Below are 23,898 nucleotides of genomic sequence, written 5' to 3' on the forward strand. Positions count from 1 at the left end.
GTCTCAAGATTTCCCACTACAATCGTGATGTAATCCGGGAGGGACACAGACATTCCCTTCACAGACAGCACAGTGGTGAAGAACATCCGCTCTGGGCAGTCTGGGTTTGCTCTGGCGTTACACTGTACCCCTGGCATTTAATATATGCCACCTGTAATCATTTGGGGCTGTATATGCTGTAACTCAGTCTTAGGCTGGCAAGGGTTCCTCCACTGAGCTATGTCTAGTCCTTTGTTTTACTCACTAAGTTTCACATGCTGGACTTGGGAATTTATTGTGTAGCCCAGACAGGTCTCAGAGCTTCCTGTCTCAGCTTCCCAAATAGGTGGAATTAGAGACTGCCACCCAGCCTAACTATTCCTGTTTTCAACAAATAGTTCTGATATTCACATGTAAACCATATCCATGGCTCTTCTTTGTGAAAGCCATGCTTATATCTGGATGGTTCTTCAATCTGAAGAAAATACTGATATTTTTTTGAAGCTCAGCACTGTTGCAGACCAGTTTTATCATATTTTCTTTGTCTGAAAAATATCTTTCATCCTCATTACTGAATGGTATTTCTATAGGATTTAGAAATCTAGCTAGACGGCTTTTTTTTTTTTTTTTTCTCCTTATGGTCAGCACCTGTAAGATTTTTCCATCCCATCATCCGGTGGGAAATTGGAATCCGTTCCTCCGGTTTCCTTGTGTACTGTAATCCTTTTACTTGGCTGTGTTATATTTTGGTGCTGGGAACCGAACCCACGGCTTTGCATATGCTAAGCACACGCTTTACCAAAGTTCCACCAGCTCCTCTCTGCCTGCAGTCCAGTCTGCTGTTACTGTTACTCAGCAAGTTGATGAGGTCTGGTGTGGTTGGTTTTTCTAACCCGGGATGCATGCTGCACTGGCCTCACTGGCTTCTCTTTCTGGGACTTCAGTTATGTCTGTTATTAGTTAGGACTGTCTCACGGCTCCTATTTTGTCTCCTCCAATAATACTGTCCTGTGCTCCAGAGTGCCTTTTGATTTGTCTACAAGTTCATGATCTTCCCTTCTCTTGTATTCGATCTGCTTTTGATTTTCTCCAATAACTTAATTTGTAGTTCTGAAATTTCTCCTTGATTTCTTTATGGGGTTCTGTCTTCATTGCAATGACGCATCTGTCACCTTCTCTAACCATTTTTTATATATTGGGGGCGGGGTAGAGGAGGGGGTTGAGACAGGGTCCCTCTATGTAGCTCTTGCTGTCCTGGAACTTGCTATGTAGAACAGGCTAACCTGAAACTCACAGAGATTCACCTATGGCTGTTTCCAGTGCTGGGATTAAAGGCGAGCGCCACCATACCCCACCCTGTTGGTACTTTTAAAGTTTGTTTTTGAAGTACAGCACTTTTCTTGGATCACATGAAGGATTTGTCACATGAATATACTCTTACAGGACTTGAACTTTGAACTCAGGAGCCCCATGAGTGGGAGGCTCCTGAGAACTCTGCTCAGTACTTTGTGACTTCCAGCCACTGACTAGCCCTAGAATCACGAAGTTGCTTTGTGTTGTGCCCCAGATGAGAATGTGTACTCAGGTTTGGGGCATTGTCCCTGATGGCTCTTTTCAGAGATTTCTCAGCTGGACTTCTAACTGTGCTAATTGCCAGAGAAAGAGGACTAGCTGTAAGGTGAAATAAACAGACCCTCTCCTCTCAAGTTGCTTTTGGTCATGGTCTTTATCAGAGCAGCAGAAAGTGATGTATTAAACATGATTTTTTTTTTATGGTAAATGTATTTTTTTTTTTTTGCATACAAACTGTATGGCCATGGCAGGCTTCTTGCTAACTGTTCTTATAGCTTAAATTAATCCATTTCCATAAATCTATACCTTGCCACGTGGCTGGTGGCTTACCAGTGTCTTCACATGCGGCTTGTCATGGCGGCAGTTGGCAGTGTCTCTGGTAAATGTATTTTTAAGTGACTTGAGTTTGGCTAAAGCTTCAGAAATTGCTCGCTCTTTGTTAAAGGTTTTGGATGGTTGATATATCTTAGTTTCCTGCAGCATAATTGGTTATTGCTGCTCTTCGTAAGTATCCGCAATTAGACAGTGAACTGGACGTATTTATTCTCTTTGGAAATGTCCCTTCCACCAGCAGTGCTGAGAAGAAACTTTGTGTTGTATTCAAAAATGAGATGCCCTGTCCTTTTTTAAAGCCCGTATTTCTAGAAAACCATCCTGTTTGCACCTTGATATGAACCGAGCAAACAATCAAAAGATTTAATTTGTCTCTGGTACATAACAAAACATTAAGTTATCACGCTCCCCGTGAATAACTCTATTTATGCTCTGGACAGATTTTCTTAGATTTGCAAATATGACTTACTCTCACGGCTGCAGTCTTAAGGAGCTAGAACAAATCTCTCCGTAATGTTTCTGGGTCTGTGTAATTAGGATTTAATTGCTTCAGAGAGGAAAATGAAACTGGAATGACTCCTTGGGGCTGTATTGTCAGGATTTCATTTTCTTTTATTCTTTGGTATATTATCTCATACTCCCCCCCCCCCATATCAACATTTAATAAAATGAACAGAGGAGTCCAGCCCATTTCTACAGTCTGGGCAACCACAGGAAATGAAACAAGGCAGATGTGGGTGTCCAGTAACAGCTTGTTAAGCCCAGAACTTGTGGCACCAGAAGGAGGGGCCAGGTCCAGGCAGGGTCATACTTCTATTTTTGGTTGTGAGCCTAGCCTTTAACGGCTGAGCCATATCTCCAGCCCCAGGGTCATACTTCTATGCACTTCGTTTTTTAGTTTAATTCTTATTTATATTTTAATTTTTGCTTTTATTTCTTTTCATTTTTTGAGAGCTTTATTTTTAACGCTGAGATGTTTTTGATAGTATTCTTTGATCCATTTTTCTATATTTCGTTAAAAGATTCAAGCGTAGTTATTTTACCTCCTGTTTCTAATCATTGCCATATCTCCACGTTGGTCTCACTGGTGATTTCTAATGGGAGCTCAGATTTTCTTGACCTGAATGCTGGGGCCTTGTGAATGCTTTCCTTTAGAAAGGGTTGCTATCTGTGTTTACAGCAGAAATACTCTTATTTTGGCACTTTCAAAGTCTCTCCCTGTGTCTGTCTCCTGTCTGCATCTCACTTGCAGCGGTTCACAGACGAACGCTCCTTTGGTGTCTGCCCCACTTGTGTGGTGCCTGTTCTGGTTTCAGCTCAGTGTTTTCTTTTTTCCTTTGGAAATTCTCCCACTTTCTATTGAGCACAGGACACCATGCACATTTACTTCTGCAGCCATTTATCCCAGAGGTGTAAGAAGGCCTTTTACTATTTTTCAACCTTCTTTTCCTTTAAAATATTTTTATTAATTATTTGAGGATTTCATACAAAGAGAGGCCTTTAAAAGTATTAGACCTGGGACAGGAGAGCAGGCTCAGCAGTTAAGAGCACTTTCTGCTCTTGGGGAGGACTCAGGCTCCATGCCTAGTAACCAAATTGCAGCCCTGGGGATCCAATGCCCTCTTCTGGCCCCCTTGGGTACTGCATGCATGTGGCGTACTAACAACATTCAGGCGAACACTCGTACACATAAAGAAAAGAAATCTTTTCTCATCTGCTCTGTCACACTGCTAGTCCCAGAAGTCATGGTAGGTAGTAGTTTATCAGAAGAGGAAGGAAAGGCACCACCTGGGTGTTATGTCACTTGTCTGGGATCATGCTGCAGAGTTGGGGGCCAAGTCTGGCCGCAACATCTACACTTCTAACCACTGACCTGGACCATCAGGTCTTTCTTCAGGGACAGGTTCCTGAAAGGGAGGACCAGCAGGAAAAGAAGAGGAAAAGAAGAATATTGGGAAGCTGGAGTTGGGAGGTCTTAAATAAGCTGCATCTTTTTTTTTTTTTAAGATTTATTAATTATGTATACAGTGTTCTGCCTGCATGCCAGAAGAGGGCACCAGATCTCATTACAGACAGTTGTGAGCCCTCATGTGGTTGCTGGGAATTGAACTCAGGACCTTTGGAAGAGCAGCCAGTGCTCTTAACCACGAAGCTATCTCTCTAGCCCCTTGTTTTTGTTTTTCAAGACAGAGTTTTTTTGGGTAACAGCCCTGGCTGTCCTAGAACTCACTCTGTAGACCAGGCTGGCCTCGAACTCACTGAGATCCACCTGCCTCTGCCTCCCGAGTGCTGGGATTAAAGGTGTGTACCACCACCACCACCACCACCTGGCATAAGCTATGTCTTATGCCAAGCAAGTTTATTAAGAAGCACAGAATCTTACTTACGTACTGTTTGCAGGGGGGCAAACTAGGACAGAGTCAGGAGGAAGCTTTTCAGTGTTACACAAGGGGACACAGGGTATCTCAAGTGTGTCCGAGGCCAAGCCTCGGCACTGATAATCACGGCCCTTCAAGGAGGGGGAAAAATCAAGTTCCCAGGATCTGAAACCTTAGCTACCCCCAAGGCCCAGCCCCCAGGTCATCACTAAGCTTTGCTAAGCATGTACCTGGTTTTAGACAAGAAACTGAGTTCCTTTTCCATATGCCAGGGCCTCGGGGGAAGTCCCAGACTGGCCCGGCTCTTAACAAACCACCACACAAGTCAAAACCTCAGAGAATGTTGCCTAAGTATTGCCAAAAGTTGGTCTAATTTTGAGAGCAGGAGAGGAGCACAGAGGGAGTGGACAGGCTGGAGCAGCAAATTTAAGGGGTTCTACAGAGGTTGGAAGGTACCTGTTGATCACCACGTTTAAGGGGTTCTACAGAGTTTGGAGGGTACCTGTTGATCATTATTTTTAAGTTTGGAAGTTTAGAAAAAAGCATTACAGAGTTGAAGGAATGCAACTTCAAAGAATAGCACCACCAGTAGCAGTAAAAGTGGTAACAGTGACATTTTATCCTTCGAATTTGGCAATTAGGAGGCTGTGATCTGGGGGCAAATTTTTATCATCGTTTAATGTTCTTTTTAATTGGAATGAAGTACAGGGAGAAACTGGGCCAGGGAGAGGTGGGCCATGAGGTCCAGCGGTCAAGATAGAGATTTAGAAGACAGACCTAAGAAGAATGAAATAAGGGAATGAATTCACAGACCACACATTTTCTTCTAGTTTGAAATAGGTTAATGTTGCAAATTAGTGTTTTGAAACTCATGTTTCCCTATATAGTTACTTAGCGCTCTCTTGAGCCAAGTAGAAAGAAAAAGACTCAAAGTGCACGCTGTGTGTTCAGACATTTTTGAAGCCTCTTATTTGCACATTACTCCTTAAATAAGTCACAGCTTTGAAAAGTTGTATCTTATTTTAGCTAAAATAGGTAAGTACTTTGACAGAGAACTGATGTTACCTCACAGGGAGAAAAGAAACCAACCATGTCCATAAATGGACCTGTCTACTCCCAAATTTGTAAGATCTAACTCCCTTGGCGATTGTATTCAGAAGTGGGGACCTTTGCATGGTGATTGGGACCTCCACCCCTGGCCCTGGACTCTGTTTTTTTAAGTGGATTCTTTAGGCACCAGAGCCATTTATTGAGAAGTTTTTTTGTTTGTTTGTTTTTTGTTTTAGCATAGATTTGTTTCCTGGTGGCTGAATCAGAATTTAGTGTCTCTCCATTGTAGAAAATACCAAGGCAGAAACTGGTGGCTAAGAAATTCCAAGTCTTTGGGCAGTTTTGGTCCCTGTAACTAGCTGCTGTTGCCTGGGTTAGGAGGTCTCCAACTTCAGGATCTTTTAGAAGCAGAAGAAGCATGCTTAATAAGCAAATTATAGGACTCCACTCTTGGCTTCCAGGCCAGTACGGGGTGTTTACCCACCAACCCCACAGTTCCCAAGAGAGAGAAAGAACAACTTTTCCCAAAACTTCTGAACTTTAAACTTTTTGGCTTCTTACACCTGTATTTTTGCCTCAGGGAGAAATCATTTTCTCCTGCCACTTAGACTTAGTGTTTTAGCTGTCTCCAGGCCAAAAGCTTCCATTAGAAACTTTTTTCTGCTCCATAAGCTCAAAGAAGAGCTTTTTTACTACCTGTAAAGCTCAAAGATCCCCCCTAGTTTGCGTTCATAGCCCCCAAAGTTAGAAAATTGAAGAGTTTTTCTGTCTAGTTGCCTATCTTAATTTTTTTTACACCATCTTACACTTCTAAGTTTTTCCTACACTATATTACTACACTATACCTTACAGTTATTTTTCATAGATAGAAATTAAGAAAGAGATAAAAGATAGAAATCTTGATAGAAGAGATCTTTGCGCTGCAGCATTGGACATCCTTCTAGTCGGTTTTTCCTTTTCTCTCGGGGATAAAACTCCTTGACCTTATTAATTTCTCTTTCACTTCAACACTGGACCGGCCACTTCAACAGAACCTTCCTCTCACTTTCACCAAAAACTCTGTAATAAAACTAAATATTACTATTATTTTCCTTTGTCTTTAGTCCCTGCTCATTTGTCTTTAGTCCCTGTTCATGGTGCCATTCTGTGGGGTGTTTACCCATCGACCCCACAGTTCCCCAGAGTTTTCTTGAGTGAGAGTAGCAGGAAATATTACATAGAAGAATTTAGAATGTGGAGATAAACAGAAAATACAGGATAGCCTCGAGAGGGCCTGGAACCTATTCCACCAGGCCCTGGCCAGGGCACCCGACTGTCTCTGCCCCAGGGTATTTATAGAAACGCCAAGTGGTGGAGCAAAAGACCTCCACCCAGCACAGCCAAGTGCAGACCATTTCAGACACCTGCACTCAGGCCTGTGGTCCAATCATCCTCTCTACACAGACCTGCTGGGTAAAGCCACGAGGAACCTGAAAATGGGCTACCACAGGCCAGTATGTCTGAGATGTTTGCAGTCTAGGAATCTGCATTTTTACAAAACTTTCCAGGTGACTGGACCAGGTGGTCAGAGGTACATACTTGGGGAAAGCTGGCCTGGGATTGCCTTTGGAAAAACAGACTCATTAGAATGCAGTTCTTGTCCTCTGTGAGCATGCTGATTGTGTGTGTGTGTGTGTGTGTGTGTGTGTGTGTGTTTCTCTGTGTAGCTTTTGGAGCCTGTCCTGGAACTCACTTTGTAGAACAGGCTGGCCTCGAACTCAGAGATCTGCCTGCCTCTGCCTTCTGAGTGCTGGGATTAAAGTCTTGAACCCCCCCCCAAAAAAAAAAAACCCCAAACAAACCAAAAAACATGCTGACAGGTTTGGCAGCTAAGAGACATTTTGGATCAGAAGACAGACAACCATGACCCTGAGGTTTCCTAGTTTTAGGAAACTGCACCCAGGCCCTTTCATGTAGATAGAAATTCAAACGTATTAGTCCCTATCCATTCCCTAGTGTTAAACTAGGACATAATGGTATTTATTACCTAATGGGTATATTTAAAAAAATGTGCTTTAGTTACTACAATCTGTCATAATTGCACAATATGAAATGTTTGAGTTTGGTGACTTAGACACCATTGCAAAGAGATGACGACATCTAATAAAAGTTAAAAGTAAATTCTTTAAAACAATTATTTTACATGTATGGTTTTTTTTTTTTTGCCTGCATGTGTGTCTGTGTGCCACATGTGTGCAGTGCCTGTGGAGACCAGAAGAGGGCACAGGAGCCTCTGGAACTGGAGTTGCAGATGGTTTAGTTGCCATGTGGGTGCTGGGAATTGAACCCTGGTCCTTTAGAGGAGGCAGCCAGAGCTTTTAACTCAGTGAGCCATCTCGCCAGCTCCCAAAAGTAAATTCTTACAAAAGAAATAATCAAACCTTGTTCTCTTCCTGTGCCTGATAAAATGTTGGTAGCTAACAGGCGCCATACACAAATCATCTATCAAATAGCTTTCTTTTCGCAAACCGTAACACAGGTGGTAGCGATTTCAATCACCAATAGCTGTAAAAACAGTCACTCTGCAGTGACCTCAGCTCTCCACCCTTCAGTGGTCTCATTTCTTATAGCTAGAGAACCAACCGGAAGTGGACAAAGCTCAAGGGCCAGAGTTTCCATAGGAGAGCGGTCTGTCCTATTTGCTTGAATTGAACTCAAGCAATGTGTGTGGTGACATCTGAACCCTAACCAGAACCCTGCCTTAATCAAATCACCTTAGCAAGAATGCTGACTTACAGACAGGCTCTCGCTCTGTACTGTTGCTGCCCTGGAACTCACCGTGCGGACCAGGCTGGCCTCATACTTAAAGAGGACCTCTTGCCTATGCAGCCCGAGTATGTGCGCCATGCCAGGCAGCAAGGGCATTTTAAATACAAATGCTTGGTCCTACCCTTCCTTTGTCCTGACCCTGTTCTCCCAGGCTAGTTGGTCCTCCTGTCATCCTCAAGGTCTTCAGGTTCTGGCCTCCTCAGTTTTCTCTCTGCCCCTACTCATTTCCACCGTGGCCCTTCTGCCCCTGACTCCCTAAGCTCCGGGCTGGCTCTTCCAGGGCCCCTGAGACTCACTAGCCATGGGCTTCTGTTACTCCCAAACAGCTGCCTTGCCTCCTCGGCTCCTTGGCTCTAGTTCCCTATTTATCCTTTCCTTCTGTCTCCTCGTCCCAACATAACCAGGTTCAAATCCTTTCACGTCTTCTCTGTGTGCTCAGTTTTCCTCGAGGTTCATCTTTTCAAGCTGATTGGATGGAGAAATGCTTGAGGGGACTGGTGTGGGTGCAGATCTGGATGTATCGGAAAGCATTTCAAGAGATGATTATGGCACAAGGGCTTTGACTTAATGAGTGCATTAATCACTTCATGGATTCATAAATGATGACATTTGGAGGCTGTGGGAATTGGGGTGTTGGAGCCTCATTGAAGGAAGTAGGTCAGAGAGAGTGTCCTTGGGGGCTAGGTCTTGCCCCACCCTTTAATTATATTCCTCTTTACTTTGCTCCTTGGCCATATTCTTTGTCTCTGTCTCTCTCTGCTCTGTTTCTTCTCTCTTTCTCTCTCTCTCTCTCTCTCTCTCTCTCTCTCTCTCTCTCTCTCTCTCTCTCTCTGTTTCTCTCCTCTCTCCTCGTCTCTCTCTGTCTCTTTTTCTATCTCTCTGCTCTCTTCTCTGTTTCTGTCTGTCTCTCTGCCCCTGTCTCTCTGTTTCTCTCCTCTTTCCTCTTTCTTTGTCTCTCTCTCCCTCTCTCCTCTCTCTCCAGGGCGGAAGTTCTCCAACGTTCGTCATACCAGCCCTCTTCATCTAACACCCACTCCTAGCTTTCTTGAATTTGGATCTTCCCACTCCATCCACCCCCTCCTCCCTTTGTGAGCACTCTACGATCCAAGCTCAGCATCGACTACAGTGTTCATTCTTGTGTGATTTCATTTACCAGGTAGGTCCCTATCTCTAGCTAGACTTTGGCATTTGTAGTCTTGGTTTTTTTTTTTTAAATATTTTTTAGATATTGATTTTATTTCATCTGAATATGACTTTTTCCCCTGCACATTTATATGTGCATCAGAAGGTATCAGGTCCTCTGGAACAGATGGTTGTGAGTCACTATGTAGGTTCTGGGACCTGAACTCAGGTCCTCTAGAAGAGCAACAATTACTCTTGGCTGTGGAGACATCTCTCCAGTCCCCAGTCCTAAGTCTTGTAAAGAGACAAAGAGCCCAAGTGCTGATTTTAATCTCAAAAGCTGAGGGCAAATGCAAGTCACAGATTAGCAAGAATGCAGGATGTTGAAGGGTCTGTTTCCAGCCACTTAGGAGAGGGACTTCCTGATCCTCAGAGAGATGGCCTTCATCATACAGGAGATCAGTGAGCTGAGGTCCCATTGCGGGCATGAGAGGACAATGGCATCCCCTACCTGCTTCCTCCTTGCTGTTTCTCTCCATATGGCAGAATCCACCGAATGCAACAGAAGCTGAAAATAACAGACACTTATCTTTCCAGCCTCTGTCACAGCTGAAATGATTTTCACTCCTAATAGAAAGAGGCTGAACCAGGCATGATGGCGTATGCCTTTAATCCCAGTACTTGGAAAGCAGAGGCAGGAGGATCTCTGAGTTTGAGGCCAGCCTGGTCTATATAGTGAGTTCCAGCCCAGTCAGGGGCTATACATCAAGACCTTGTCTTTAATTAAAGAAAGAAAGAAAGAAAGAAAGAAAGAAAGAAAGAAAGAAAGAAAGAAAGAAAGAAAGAAAGAAAGAAAGAAAGAAGGAAGAAAGGAAGGAAGAAAGAAAGAAAGAAAGAAAAGAAAAAGGAAAGAAAGATGAGAAGAAACCCCTCAAGCTGCCTGCTTTTAGAATGTTAGCATGTGTAGCCTCACTGTGACCACGAAGACAGAACTGATGACCGAAGCTGGCAGCGTAGGAAGATAGTGAGACTCTGAGCCCTCACTGACATTGCTAAATCAGCTACAGGACCACTACCTTTGCATTCCTCCTGTGAGATGCGAGGTCCTTACTGTTCAAGCTCTTGTTCCATGGCTGCATGCAGCTGACATCATCCCAGGCTGGAATGGAGAGAACTATTCCCACGAACGGGGGGTGGGTGGGGAGGAGGAGTGGTGAACTTCCAGGCAGGCTGTGAAAACCGAGACTCGCTGCATGTCACATTACATGTTTTGTTTGTTGGCCCACTCTTCAGAGGTCCCTTCACCATGTGACAAATGAAGAAGAAACACTTGTGACAGGCCAGAGAAATGACTTAGCAGGTAATGGCTCTTGTAACCAAGCTTGGCATTCAGAGTTCGGTCCCTGGGACCAACATGGTTAAAGGAGGAAACTGACCCCCCCCTCCACACATACACACAAATTGTCCTCCGACCTCTATGTGCACACTATGGCATGTCCCCACACCAATAAAGGAATGTAATAAAAACAGTTTTTTTTTTTTTAAAAAGAAATAGTTGTCTGGTCAATGAGAAGAGCCTTGACCCTCCATAGCTTTTCCTGTTTGCTCAGAATGGCGTGGGTGAATAGCCATGGGTTTTGCCTCAAGGGCAATGGAAAAGCCAAAGAGCAAAGGTCAGACTTGTGAGGACTTTGGAGGTGGGTGACAGGGCAGGGAGCAGTGGTTGTCACATGCATGGACTGGTAATGCATCCATCCACGACTGGATCTCCATGGTGTACTGGGTGTGTCCAACATTTTGACTCTGTGACATGAAGTTATTATCTACAAAGTTCATGCTTGAGAACTGTAAAATCAAGATTAAAAATGCCACACACAACACACACACACACACACACACACACACACACACACACACACAATCTCACATTTTAAGTCAGTTTACAATTTTGTGTTTGGCCACATTCATAGCCATCTTTGGCTGAATGCAGCCTATGGCTGTGTGATAGACACTACTGTAGACAGGAGTCATTTGGTGGTGGTGGCACCCACCTTTAATCCCATTACTCGGGAGGCAGAGCCAGTTGGACCTCTGTGAGTTCGAGGCCAGCCTGGTCTACAGAGCGAGATCCAGGACAGGCATCAAAGCTACACAGAGAGACCCTGTGTGTGTGGGGGGGGGGGGGGGGAGGGAGGAGACAGGAGTCATGTCTTCTTGAGGACAGATGGTACATAATATCTTTCAATACACCCCCATGATACCCAGTGCTTACCCCCCAAACTTGCATGTAACCTCTTAGGGAAGAAGGAGTTATCTCAGGTGAACCTGAATTCATGGAATTGACTCTGAAGTGAGTGAGATCAAGCGTCCTAACAATAGGTGGAATGGGCACTTGGGTCAGGAGGTTAATTTGATTATATAGAAAACAAATAATTTTTTTCTTTCTTTGAATTTGTGGATTATCTATCTTATAGAACAATCATTTATCTCAAACAATAAACCTCACCTCAGCCCTGTTTTCTGGACACTCCCTTCATTTACTCACTGCCAAACATTTTGAGAGACTGTCATCGTTGGGGCCTCCCCATCTTGGCAGTCCAGTAGTTTCTTTACCCTTTCTAGCTGACATTTGGCCCCACTGCCCCACATGTAACTCGTGAAACACAGACTTTGAGCCGTCATTATCTGCCTTATAATTTATAAAAGCACTTTGATTAATGAGTTAAAAAAATACTTCATAAATATCCTACTCCTTTGAGCCAAGTCCATCTCTCCATCTTGCCCTTCAAAATAGCTTAATTTCATGGTTTTTGAGCTTCAAATAGGTTCACACTTCTATGTTCTTATGTTCTTTTCCTTTTCCTCTCCCCCACTCTGCCTATTTCAAGGTTTTGTGTTGTTGGTTGTTTTTTGGCTCTTTTGGGGGGCCTGCCACCCAGCTCTCAAATAAATCACATACTGAGGCTTATTCTTAATTATAAATGCCTGGCCTTAGCTTGTCTTAGTTTCTAGTCAGCTTTTATTAACTTATCCTGTCTATCTTCTCCCTCTGGGCTCTTCCTCTTCTATTCCTGTATACCTTTCTTTGTTTCTTACTCTGTGGCTTGCTGTGTAGCTGGGTGGCTGGCCCCTGGAGTCCTCCTCCTTCTCTGGCTTCTGGCTCCTACATCCTTCACTCCTCCATCTCTTCCTTCTCCCCAGATTTCTCCCTCTATATATTCTCATTAGATCATCAGGTGTTTTGAACAGGCACAGTAACACAGCTTCACAGAGTTAAACAAATGCAACATAAAACAAAAGTAGCACACATTAAAATAATATTCTACTACAGTTTTGTTGTTGTGTTGTCTGTTTGGTGGCCTACTGTAGAGAGTTGTTATAACTAAAACACAAGCCTGGTGTCTGTGCTTCTTGAAGTGTGCCTGAGAATCACATATGCTATAAACAGATTAAAACAACGTCCCAGGTCAGCAGTATAGAATGTGAATGTGGCTTGCCCTCACGATGCTCACACCCTCACCTGTACCCTGTGGATCGGTCAGAGAGGATTCCTCTGCTGTTCTCCTGTACCTCCGTTTGCTTGCCTGGCCAAATGGCAGCTGCTTCCAACTCTGCCTTACTCCTGAATCTTGTTGGTGTACAGCCATGCCTGGGATGATGCCCACTGGCATCCTCACTGTTTGGGTTGGGTGAGCAGCGTTAAATGGACCAAATGCGCCGGGCGTTGGTGGCGCACGCCTTTAATCCCAGCACTCGGGAGGCAGAGGCAGGCGGATCTCTGTGAGTTCGAGGCCAGCCTGGGCTACCAAGTGAGCTCCAGGAAAGGCGCAAAGCTACACAGAGAAACCCTGTCTCGAAAAACCAAAAAAAAAAAAAAAAAAAAAAAAAAAATGGACCAAATGCATCGTGCCTGCAAAAAACAAATGCCCTCCTGGGCATGCACTTGAGGCTGTGTGTTTGACCCACTTGATGCTTTCCCATGTAGGATGTGGTGGTGGTTTCTCATTTGCTACTGTTCCCTAAATACAGCAAGAATCCTTCGGTAAGGTTCCCAGCCTTCCATAAGATGTACGGCATACAACGCCCACAGGTGGACTATTTGAAAGCCCTTCAAACCACGGCGGCCCTTGAGGCAATACCATTTGACTTTCTCATTGAGCTGGTCCTTTAATACAAGTCATCCGACAAGCCTGTGGTCTGGCCCGCAATTATCCACTAGTTGCCTACCCGGTTTACATCCAATTAGTTAATTGGCCATTTATTCACTCATTAATTCACGCAGGTTTCCAGTTATAAAGCCATCCATTAACTCATCTAATAGGTATCTGAGAGCCTACTACATGCAGGGCTCTATTTTCACCTTGGGGACAAAACCGCAGAGGAGCACCTGGTGAGTCCCGGTCCTCAAGCCCTGGAGGCACCTGGGTGGTCCTTGGCGCATTCTCCCACCTGTTCCCCTGCTTTGCTCCATTCAGCTGGGGCTCAGGGTCGACCCTGCTGGAAAGAAGCACCAGGCCTGGGTGAACTGGAGGAATGGAGACAAGAAAACAAGTGTGCAGCGGGGGAATAGAGCGGGCAAGGTACCTGGAGAGGAGTGGGCCAGGTTGCCGGCTGCTTTGTCTTTGGGAGGGATGCTGCCGCGGGGTGGGCAGGGCAGGCGCGCCTGAGGGACGATCGGGCTTGGCTGGGGTGGAGGGACGCCGGCGGGGGCGACCACGGGGCTCGGGGCGGCGCGGCGGGGGCGCGCGGCGGGAGCATCTGTGCGCGTCGCGGGCTCCCGAGCGCGCGGGGCCTGCCGAGAGCGCGCGCAGCCGGGCGCGGCGTGGGTACCCCAGCCGCGGGCGGCCGCCCCACAGCCCCTGACGGCGACCATGGCGACTGACAGTAAGTGCGGGGCCCTCTGGGGAGGCCGAGGCGCCTGGGGTGGCAAGTTCTCCTCCCGCGCGCGCGCGCCTGTCTTTGTGGCTGGCTCGCGGGAGCAGCGCCCGGGTACCCCATCTTCGGAGCGGGGCCCTTGCCAACATGCCCATCATCCCGCGTCACCTGGCAGGACCGGGAGGGCAGGAGGTCTGAGGGCCCCTCAGGAGGGATGTGGCACCTGGCTGGAGGAGACACTTGATGCAGGGGTTGCAGCGGGGCTGGGCCTCGCAGCCGTTCGCTCGCGGACTGCCTCCAGGCCCAGAGCTAGCTTTTAGGGAGCCCAGTATTGGGGCGCTGTGAGTTCAAGGTTCTCCTGGAGTTCTGAGTCAGGTTGGCACGCCCTCCTCCTGCCGGGTGGCCCCAGAGGGCTCTGTTCCCAGGCCCTGAAGCCAGAGACCTTGTCTGGCTGCCACGAATGAGGGGGGCGTGCAGGGAGAGAAGGTTGAGATCCAAGACTGGAATTGTTGGGAGGCTCTGCTCGGCCTGCTGTTGGCATCTTGGCGTCTTTGCTGTTGTTTTGGAAATTAGGATTGCTGCTAAGGAAACTAATTACCTGTAGCTGGAGCTTGACCTGTTAGTGGAACCTCAAAGAGAAGCACAGGGTAGAAGAACATCAAGTCATACTTGTCTTAGATTTGGCATCTAAAGTCCTCAGCAATAGACAGGGCACACAGTAGGGACTTCATTCACTGAATGTACGGTGTGGTTACAGATGTCATTTATAAGGCAATTTTGGGAGATGAGAGGGGACAAAGATGGTGAGGGTCAAAATTTTATTATTTTTTCTTTTAAATGAATACTTACCCAGCCAGAACACAGCTTAGATAGAGTACAGAGGGCGTGAGGTTCTTTTTTCTTTCTTTCTTCTTCTTCTTCTTCTTCTTCTTCTTCTTCTTCTTCTTCTTCTTCTTCTTCTTCTTCTTCTTCTTCTTCTTCTTCTTCTTCTTCTTTTTTGTTAAAAGGTATGCCTTTTATGTCTCCCAAACTCATCATCATCAGGACTGTGGCTCTGCCCTCAACCTTAAAACTATGATCGGGCTGTTGGATGTGAGGGCACACATCAGTAATGCCAACACTTGAGTCGCTGAGGCAGGAGGATGTCAAGTTACAATCCATGTCTCAAAAAAAAGTATATGTATATGTATGTGTACGTGTGTGTGTACACACACATAAACACATGTATGACAAGACTGACACACCCTGTTAAGCAATGGATATCTCATAAAGTGGGGGGCACACAGAGTGAAGCAGACAAGTGTGTAGTCGTTCTCGCGTCTCCCATGTGCCGTGACTTTTTCCAGTGTGGAGAAACCACTGTGCCCTCGATGCTTTTAACAAGGTAGATCAGGTGTTCAGCATAAAATGAACTAATAGAGATCAACCTTTTTTGTTCTTAGTTCTGCTTATATACCCAAAAAGTGTAGCCATCTGGGGAGAGAGAGAGAGAGTCTTGGGGAAGAAACGATAGATTTAGATTTTTATTAGTAAGGTAAGAAAATGGCCTTACTCGTGTAAATGGTAATTAACGAATTCTAGTGTTAGGGAAGTTCTGTCTTCAGGTAAGGGGATGAATGGCAGGTGAGAGGCAGGCGGGAGCATCATGCAGTGAGTAGATGGCCTCACTAGGATGCATTAAGCCTGGGCACAATCTGCCTTAGTGTTAGTTGGTTGCTTTTATTCCACTTTTCTTGTCTCCCTACATTTCTCCTTGGGGGAAAAAACAGCTGTAAAGCCAGGGAAAGTCCAGACTGTTGTACTCTAGTCATTCTTAGAAGGAATCCAGAAGGACCTTCTCTGTGAATATAGCATGTGAGCATATGTACAACACAGAAATGTTTAAAAAACAGTTGCCTGGAAAACAGTCTCGAAAACAAAAAGAATGTGACCCAGAGAGAATGCCCTTGTGTCCAGCTAGCTCATAGTTGGAGGGCAGTTTCCAGAGGTGCAGAGAAGTTGGAGCCTCAGCTGGCTCCCAGCAGTTGTTATGAAATGGTTAAGCCGCTAGGTCTGTTTCGTAAGCGGTGGTATTCAGAGCTGTGTTTGATGTAATGGGTGTTCCAGAGAATTTTGTGTTTGAGAGTGAGGTGTTTATCTTGTTTTCTTTCCTTTATGGCATTTGTTGAATTATTAATACTTTTTATTATGGGTCTTCACTTTTGAGTCACTGTGGCCTGAAGTTTTTTGGAAGTGCATTTGTATGTGTGCGTGTTCATGTCTGCTTTTAAGAACAAATTTTCTCAAGGGGCTAGAGAGATGACTCTTCAGTTAAGAGTGTATACTTCTCTTCCCAAGGACCCAAGTTCAGTTTCCAGCATACATGGTGGGCCACTGACAGTCATCTGTAACTCCAGTTTCAGGGTGTCCCATGCCCTCTTCTGGTCTCTGAGGGTACCATCAATCATCTGCAAAAACTTCCTCACAGACACATACATGCACACACATAATTTTTAAAAATAAATATTCTAAAAAAAGGAAAAAAATCACACAAGAAACATTGTATAAAATATGAATTTGTCAAAGAACAAATAAAATAGTCTAAAAAGAAATAAAAAGCATAAGTTCTCAGGGACAGCGGGCATGTTTCGAATTGTTGGAAATAGCTAACTGAATTATGCCCCAGAAATCTTGGGCAATTTTTGAGTTGCTGGGTCTCTAGAGATGTTGCCGATAAGTATTTTGTATCTTAAGGAATCCTTCTGGTCTCTTTTGGTCATTCTTGGTCTACCGCATGGATGATTTCTGAGTCATTTTTGCCTGGTCCATTCAGAAGTTGATTGTGGCTAACCCATAGGCAAGCTCCACCAGAAGTCACTCCTTCCCTCCCACTTCCTCCCAGTAGCCACCCCTTCCCTTCCACTTCCTCCCAGTAGCCACTCCTTCCCTTCCACTTCCTCCCAGTAGCCACTCTGTCTCTTCCACTTCCTCCCAGTAGCCACCCCTTCCCTTCCACTTCCTCCCAGTAGCTACTCCTTCCCTTCCACTTCCTCCCAGTAGCCACCCCTTCCCTTCCACTTCCTCCCAGTAGCCACCCCTTCCCTTCCACTTCCTCCCAGTAGCCACTCCTTCCCTTCCACTTCCTCCCAGTAGCCACTCCTTCCCTTCCACTTCCTCCCAGTAGCCACTCCTTCTCTTCCACTTCCTCCCAGTAGCCACTCTTCCCCTTCCAATTCCTCCCAGTAGCTCCACCTCCCCTTCCACTTCCTCCCAGCAACCCTAAGCTTCTATTACTCCCAAGTCCTAACAAACACCACCAATAATCAGTTCAAGCAAGATTCACCCACCTATGGTTCCTGAATTAGTGTGTACAAAGCTGAAGAGGAGCAATGTGCTGCTAGTTTTATATCCACTTGACATTAGCTAGAGTTGCCTGAGAGCAAGAAACCTCAATTGAGACAGTGCTTCAGTAAGATCAGGCTTTGGGGCATATTCCTAGTTAGTGACTGATGTGGGAGGCCTGGCCCATTGTGTGTAGGATACTCCTGAGTTGGTCCTGGGTTCTCTAAGAGAGCAGACTGAGCAAGCTACGAGCAAGCCAGTAAGCAGCACCCCTCCATTGCCTCTGCATCAGCTCCTGCCTCCAGGTTCCTGCCCTGTTTGAGTTCCTGTCCTGACTTCCTTTGATGATGAACAGTGATATGGAAGTGTAAGCCAAATAAATCTTTTTCTCTGCAGCTTGCTTTTGGTCATGTTGTTTTATCACAGCAATAGAAACCTTAAGTAAGACAAACAGAATCTTAAATTCCCCACAGATTTCTCATTAATTGTAAAAAAGGGTCAGTGGTGGTTTTATAGTGGAGAAACCTGGGCTACATCATCTTAAAGAATTGCTAGAAGCTGATATCCTAATTGGAAGCACCAGGGAAGTGAGGTGACAACACTCGCAACCCAATTCTAATCAGGGGAAGACACCAGGCAAGCCCTACGTGCAGCACGTTTTGAAAATGTTAATGTCATGGGAGACAGCTGAGGCTTTTATCCATACTAAAGAGACAGCCAGGGCAATGGAGGATTTGAGATTAAACCCTGGATCAGGAAGAGCAGTGCTGTAGAGGACAGTGTTGTGATTGCTGGGGGAAATTTGAAGATGGATTGCATTAATATATGAGATAAATATCACTAGTGTCAAATTTTACAAATTTTATATTTTATTTTCTTTTCTTTTTGGTTTTTTGAGACAGGGTTTCTCTGTTTAGCTTTACGCCTTTCCTGGATCTCACTCTGTAGACCACGCTGGCCTCGAACTCACAAAGATCTGCCTGCCTCTGCCTCCCAAGTGCTGGGATTAAAGGCGTGCACCACCACCGCCCGGCTCAAATTTTATATTTTCATTGCATTCAAAAATGGACTGTATTTCTTATTAGGGAAAATTGAAGTAGTTAGGAAGAGGGAGCATATATCTGCAACTAAATCTCATTCATTGGGGAAGCACAAATGTATATGCGTGTATATGTTTATAAGTCTATGAAGTCATATGAACACGAAAGGGCTAAGACAGATGTAGCAAGGTGTTATCCCATAAGTCTAGTGGCTCCTTGTTTTGTTCCTGCAATTTCTCTATAAGTTTTTGGGATGTTGATTTGTATTCTATTCATTCTGGACTAGTATTTTAGAGTTTAATTTTTGAAAGACTCACAGTTATGGACTCCTATATTTGGAATGACAAATTTTTATTTTGTTATGCTCTTTATTATGGAAAATGTTAATTGCACTGAAATATAATGGACCCCCATGTACCCGAGTGCCCCAGCTTTAACAAGTATCTTGTTACATCCACTGCCGTGTTCTTAATTTAATACAGGTGTTTTGAAGTAAGTCCAGAGGTGGTTACATTAGCTGTTGAGGCTTTAGAGCACCTGCCTGCCCACTTCCTTCCTGTTTTGGGCTTATCGCACTTAAGTGGCAGTTCAGTAAGATGGCCCTTAGGTGTGGTCTGTGTCATGTACTTGCAACAAGAGGTCCGGGGAGTGCATTGGCGTGACATATATGGGTTGTGTTCAGGTTTCAGCATCGTTATCAGCAGCATGGAAGAAAAGATCTGAGAAGTTCCTGTTTCTTGTCTTGTTTTCCAAACTCCCACTTCTGCTTTTAAAACCAAGAATGAAATTCCGGAAGAAAACATAAAGAAGGCATGGAAACCATATCCTGAGCTGATTAATCCAGTTGATGTCATATTAATAAAGCATCCTGGGAGTTAATCCGAATATACACTTTTTCATACTATTCGAGTTGAATCCCACTTGTTTTAATTTCTGCTTGGCATTTTGAATTGGTTCACACACTGATACTTTCTCATGACTGACTTGACTCCCCAAATACGTATAGAATTAGTCCTAAATGTTTCGTCCCAGCAATGGGCCGGCTTGCTCGGGAGGAGCAGGCCTCTTCCTGAGTATGGTGGGTTTGCATGACATCTACTCATAGGTCATTCGATGTCATTTTGTCACTAACTGCTATTTAGCTTCGCGTGTCCATTTACCACTGGAATCTCCCTATGCCTCTCTATACAACACAATAAAACTGGACGGTGACAGCTCCTTTTAGTGACGTGGTTTTCAATCTTCCCAATGCTGTGACCCTTTAATACAGTTCCTCCTGTGGCGGTGACCCCCAACCATAAAATTATTTTCGTTGCTACTTCATAACTGTAATTTGCTACTGTTATAAATCATAATGTAAATATCTGTGTTTTCCAATGGTCTTAGACAACCCCTGTGAAAGGATCATGAGAACTTATGTTCTAGTGGATGAGGGTGTCTGAAACACTATGAAGTTCTGCATGGTTCCCTTCCTGTTAAGGATGCTGCACGTCTCATGTTAGGGAGTTTACAGTTGTGAATGGATGCCATCCCTTTAGAAGACGGATCTCTTTTTAAAATTGACTATCAATTTCTAGTTTTTTTTTTTTTTAGCAGCATAGATTTTCATATTGTCAGAGTGTGATATTCTTTGGATTCTAATTTTAGGAATGCACTAAGTCACACTTCGTAGTTTGATTCACAGTGGAGTGGAGGTTAAGATTCATGAAATGATTTTATCCACTCACCATGAAAATTCCCCTGGTTTATGTCAAAAGAACACTCTAAACATAACCTACCAATCATGCCTGGGTTCTCAGATAGTGTAATTTGGGCATCTTAGAGGCTTGGATAACTGATGTGTTGCAGTGGGAGTGGGGGTGGGGACCACTGCTTGGTTTCAGAGGTGCCTGAGCTACGAACTCTGGCTTTGCCACTCAATGGCTTGATGATTTCAGGTAAATTACCTCCCCAGAGGACCTTGCTTACTCCACTCCTGGGAGCTACAAGAAGCAAATGAGATGATGCAAAGCTCCTGTCACATAGTAGGTGTTAAATAAATATCTATTCTTTTCCTTCCTACAAGATGCTTCCCATAGCTTATAGCTAATTTCACAATAACAATCCAGAAATAGGGTACCGAGTGATTAATTCTATTATTGTGAGGAATATAAAATGAAGACCAAATGTTCTGTTCAGAAATGTAAGACTCTAGAACAAACCACGCAAGGTGCCAAGCTCTAGATTTTAAATAGAAGCATTAATCATATAATTTTCTTCTCCCGTGTTAGTTGTTTTGTGTAAGTGTGCTTGTAGTGTGTACTGTATGTGTGTGCACTTATGGTGCATGTGCTGATGAACACAGATGCTAGTGACCTTGGTAGAGTCGAGTGCTGGGCTGAGAGGATCCACAGGTTCTGGAAACTTTTATGATGATTTGAAGATGGTGATCTCTTTGGACTTATGTCCTAGCCTTCTTTCAGGTGTAACTGATGGGTACTGTAGGACTGGATGGGTTCTGCTTCAGGGTACCTCCTTAATTCCATACCATCTGTCCCTGAAGTTTCCTAAGAGCCCCTCCAAGGATGTTGGTAGGCATGCAGAACTCTCAATTGTCTCGTTATCAAGCATTTCAGAGCTGTGTCTTCTAGTGTGTACTCATATGGCCTTATCTGCTGGATGCCTCCACTGTTTCTGACCTTGTCCCTCTAGATCTTGCTTCAGAGAGAAATCCGTCTCTCCTTAGAATGTGGCTGTGGCAGGCCTTGCCTTCACATTCCTAGTCTCTTTTTCTCTCTGTGTGTCCATGCTTGGACTCTGTCTTTCCAGTCTGCTTTCTTCTTTGGCTTTGTGATTCCTTTGTGTTTTGGTAGACATGTGTGGACTATCTTCTCAGCTTGTAGAGTGCCAGTAGCTAGGTCGCCCTCAGCCATCCATCCTCTGACTCTCCATAGTGAGCAGTGTGGAAAACTGCCCCCACCCCGGAACCCCCCACCCTGCACTGTTTAGAAGGACATTGCGATGTTTCTTCATTGATCAATTAGCATGAAAATCAACTTTTAAATTTTAGTGGCGATAATTCAAATAAAAATAATGCTTTTCTACATTGTTAATTTTCTTTGTGCTTCCATTGAGTTTGTTACCTAGTGTCATAGAAAGAATTTCCACAAACAGAGCAACGTAAAGTAGCAGATTTGTCAGCTCATGGCTCTGTAGGTCAGAAACGGGCAAGGCTTTAGTCAGGGCATCAGCTAGGGCTGCAGCTAGGGCTGCGTTCTCACATGGAGACTCTGCGGGGAAGGATCTGCTTCTGATAGAAGAAATTGCAGCCGGGTGGTGGTAGTGCACGCCTTTAATCCCAGCACTTGGGAGGCAGAGACAGGTGGATCTCAGTGAGTATAAGGCCAGCCTGGTCTACAGAGTGAGTTCCAGGACAGCCAGGGTTACACAGAGAAACCTTGTCTCCAAAAAGCCAAAAAGCCAAAAAAAAAAAAAAAGAGAGAAAAAAAAAAAGAGAAAGAAATTGGTAGGATTCAGACCATAGGTCAAGGGACTAAAGGCTCCAGTTTCTTACTGGATATTGAGGTCACCCTCAGATCCTTTCTATGTGACTCTTCCTAGCGGAAAGCCATTTATTTCTTTCAATAAGCAAGGGGAGGAGTGTTGGGGAGATGTCTCACTTAGTCAAGTTGCTTCATCAACATGAAGTTTGGATCCCTAGTACCTATGTAAAAATCTGGGTGTGATGGTGAGCGCCTGTAATTCCAGTTCTGGGGAGGCAGAGACAAGGATGATCCCTCAAGTTTTCTGGCCAGCCAGTTTAGCCCAATGAGGGGAGATTCAGGTTCAGTGAGGGACCTTGTTTCAAAAATTAAGGTGGAGGATCACTGAGGAAGACATTTGGCATCAGCCTCTGGCCTGTGGACCACATACACATTCACTTGCATGTGTACACGCATGCACATGCATGTACACATGCACACATGCCCATGGCCCACAAAGAAAAGTTTCTTAGAAGATGGATGATAAAGTCTTACGTAATAGAGTCACAGTATTGATATCTCCTCATCTCTTTGGTAGTTTGTTGCTGAAAGCAACATAGGCATGACTCTCAGTGATACAAGACACAGGCTGCTCAAGTCTGAAATAATGGCTTTGGTCAAAGAAATTTTCCTTCTCTTGAGGCTGATGGATGCCAAGGTGCCTTGCCGATGTGTGAGGTGTTTCGGAGGGGATAGGATATTACTTAAGTTTAAACTATTCTCATTGAATTTATTTATTGCGTGTGTACAAATGTGTATGTGTGCACGCACATGCCGTGGCACACAGGTTGAGGCCAGAAGACAGCTTTTTGGAGTTAGTTCTCTTTCCATTGTGTGGGGCCTGCGGACTGAACTCAGGTCATTAGGCTTGAGAGCAAGCGCACGTATTTTACTAAGCCTTCTCATTGGCTCTAAAAGTTTTGAGGTTCTATGTGTATATGTTGTATGCACTTAATTACTTTATTCATGTCAGGTTACTGTTCTTGATTTCCTAAGAGGGTGGCAGAGATCTAGACATCAGCCAGTCCCGGACTATTTCATGACACCTCTGGATGACGGCATAGTGCTGATCAAAATCTTTTATAAACAATTAGTGGTGGTGAAGGTGGAGGCAGTGGTGGTGTTGGAACCCGGGGCTTCCCAGGAGTTAGGCAAACACTCTTCTGCTATCCTACCCACCACCAGCCCACCCAGCTGATTGACTTCTTTTAAATGATCGACTTTGAGTTTAGAAGATGAAAGTGCTTTAAAGAGTCTGGGGAGTAAAAACTGATTGGTATTGCCCTGCACAAAACACTGAAAAAACACCTTGATTTTGACTATGATCCCTTGAAAGCTGCTCTCTAGTAAAAGAGAGGCAGCCATCTTCAATAGCTGCTTGTGATCAAGGTCAGAGTATCCTACTTATTGAAAATTGAGTTAGACCTTGGAGAAAAACATTTAGGCTGGGCGGTGGTGGTGCACGCCTTTAATCCCAGCACTCAGGAGGCAGATGCAGGCGGATCTCTGTGAGTTTGAGGCCAGCCTGGTCTCCAAAGCGAGTTCCAGGAAAGGTGCAAAGGTACACAGAGAGACCCTGTCTCAAAAAACCTAAAAAACAAACAAACAAAAAAAACAAAAAAAATGAAAAAAAAAAAAAACCCAAACATTTAAATAGTAAGTTGGCTTACACTAAATGAATAGAAAAGGAGGAGATTGACGTTAGTATGTTTACAAAGGCCCTTCTCCTCCACTGTAGCCCAAATCACACACCATTTTCCTTTGGACATCTTGGCCAACTCTCATCCAGAAGCTTTTGCAAATCATTCCATACCTCTACATGTGAACTCCTTTTTGGACTTTACTCTTACTTATCTGTTCCTTGAGGGAAATAGCTACCTTAAGAGAGACTTCTTCAAT

At 44.6% G+C, this 23,898-nt stretch overlaps 1 protein-coding gene across 2 annotated transcripts in view; it reads left to right on the forward strand.

The window, feature by feature from the left end:
• Positions 1–14,003: 14,003 nt before the first annotated feature.
• Syt16 (synaptotagmin 16) overlaps positions 14,004–23,898 on the forward strand; it is a 274,838-nt gene continuing 264,943 nt past the window's right edge. The window contains exon 1 of one of the 2 annotated variants that reach the window (XM_015986341.3): positions 14,004–14,126. In XM_015986341.3, coding sequence (XP_015841827.1) covers positions 14,114–14,126 — 13 coding nt within the window. In that variant the 5' untranslated portion in view covers positions 14,004–14,113. The remainder of the gene's footprint in view (positions 14,127–23,898) is intronic. The other variant, XM_076550880.1, reaches the window with a different exon arrangement.

This window comes from Peromyscus maniculatus, chromosome 14 (assembly GCF_049852395.1).
Source record: "Peromyscus maniculatus bairdii isolate BWxNUB_F1_BW_parent chromosome 14, HU_Pman_BW_mat_3.1, whole genome shotgun sequence".
In the NCBI taxonomy this organism is placed as follows: Eukaryota; Metazoa; Chordata; class Mammalia; order Rodentia; family Cricetidae; genus Peromyscus; species Peromyscus maniculatus.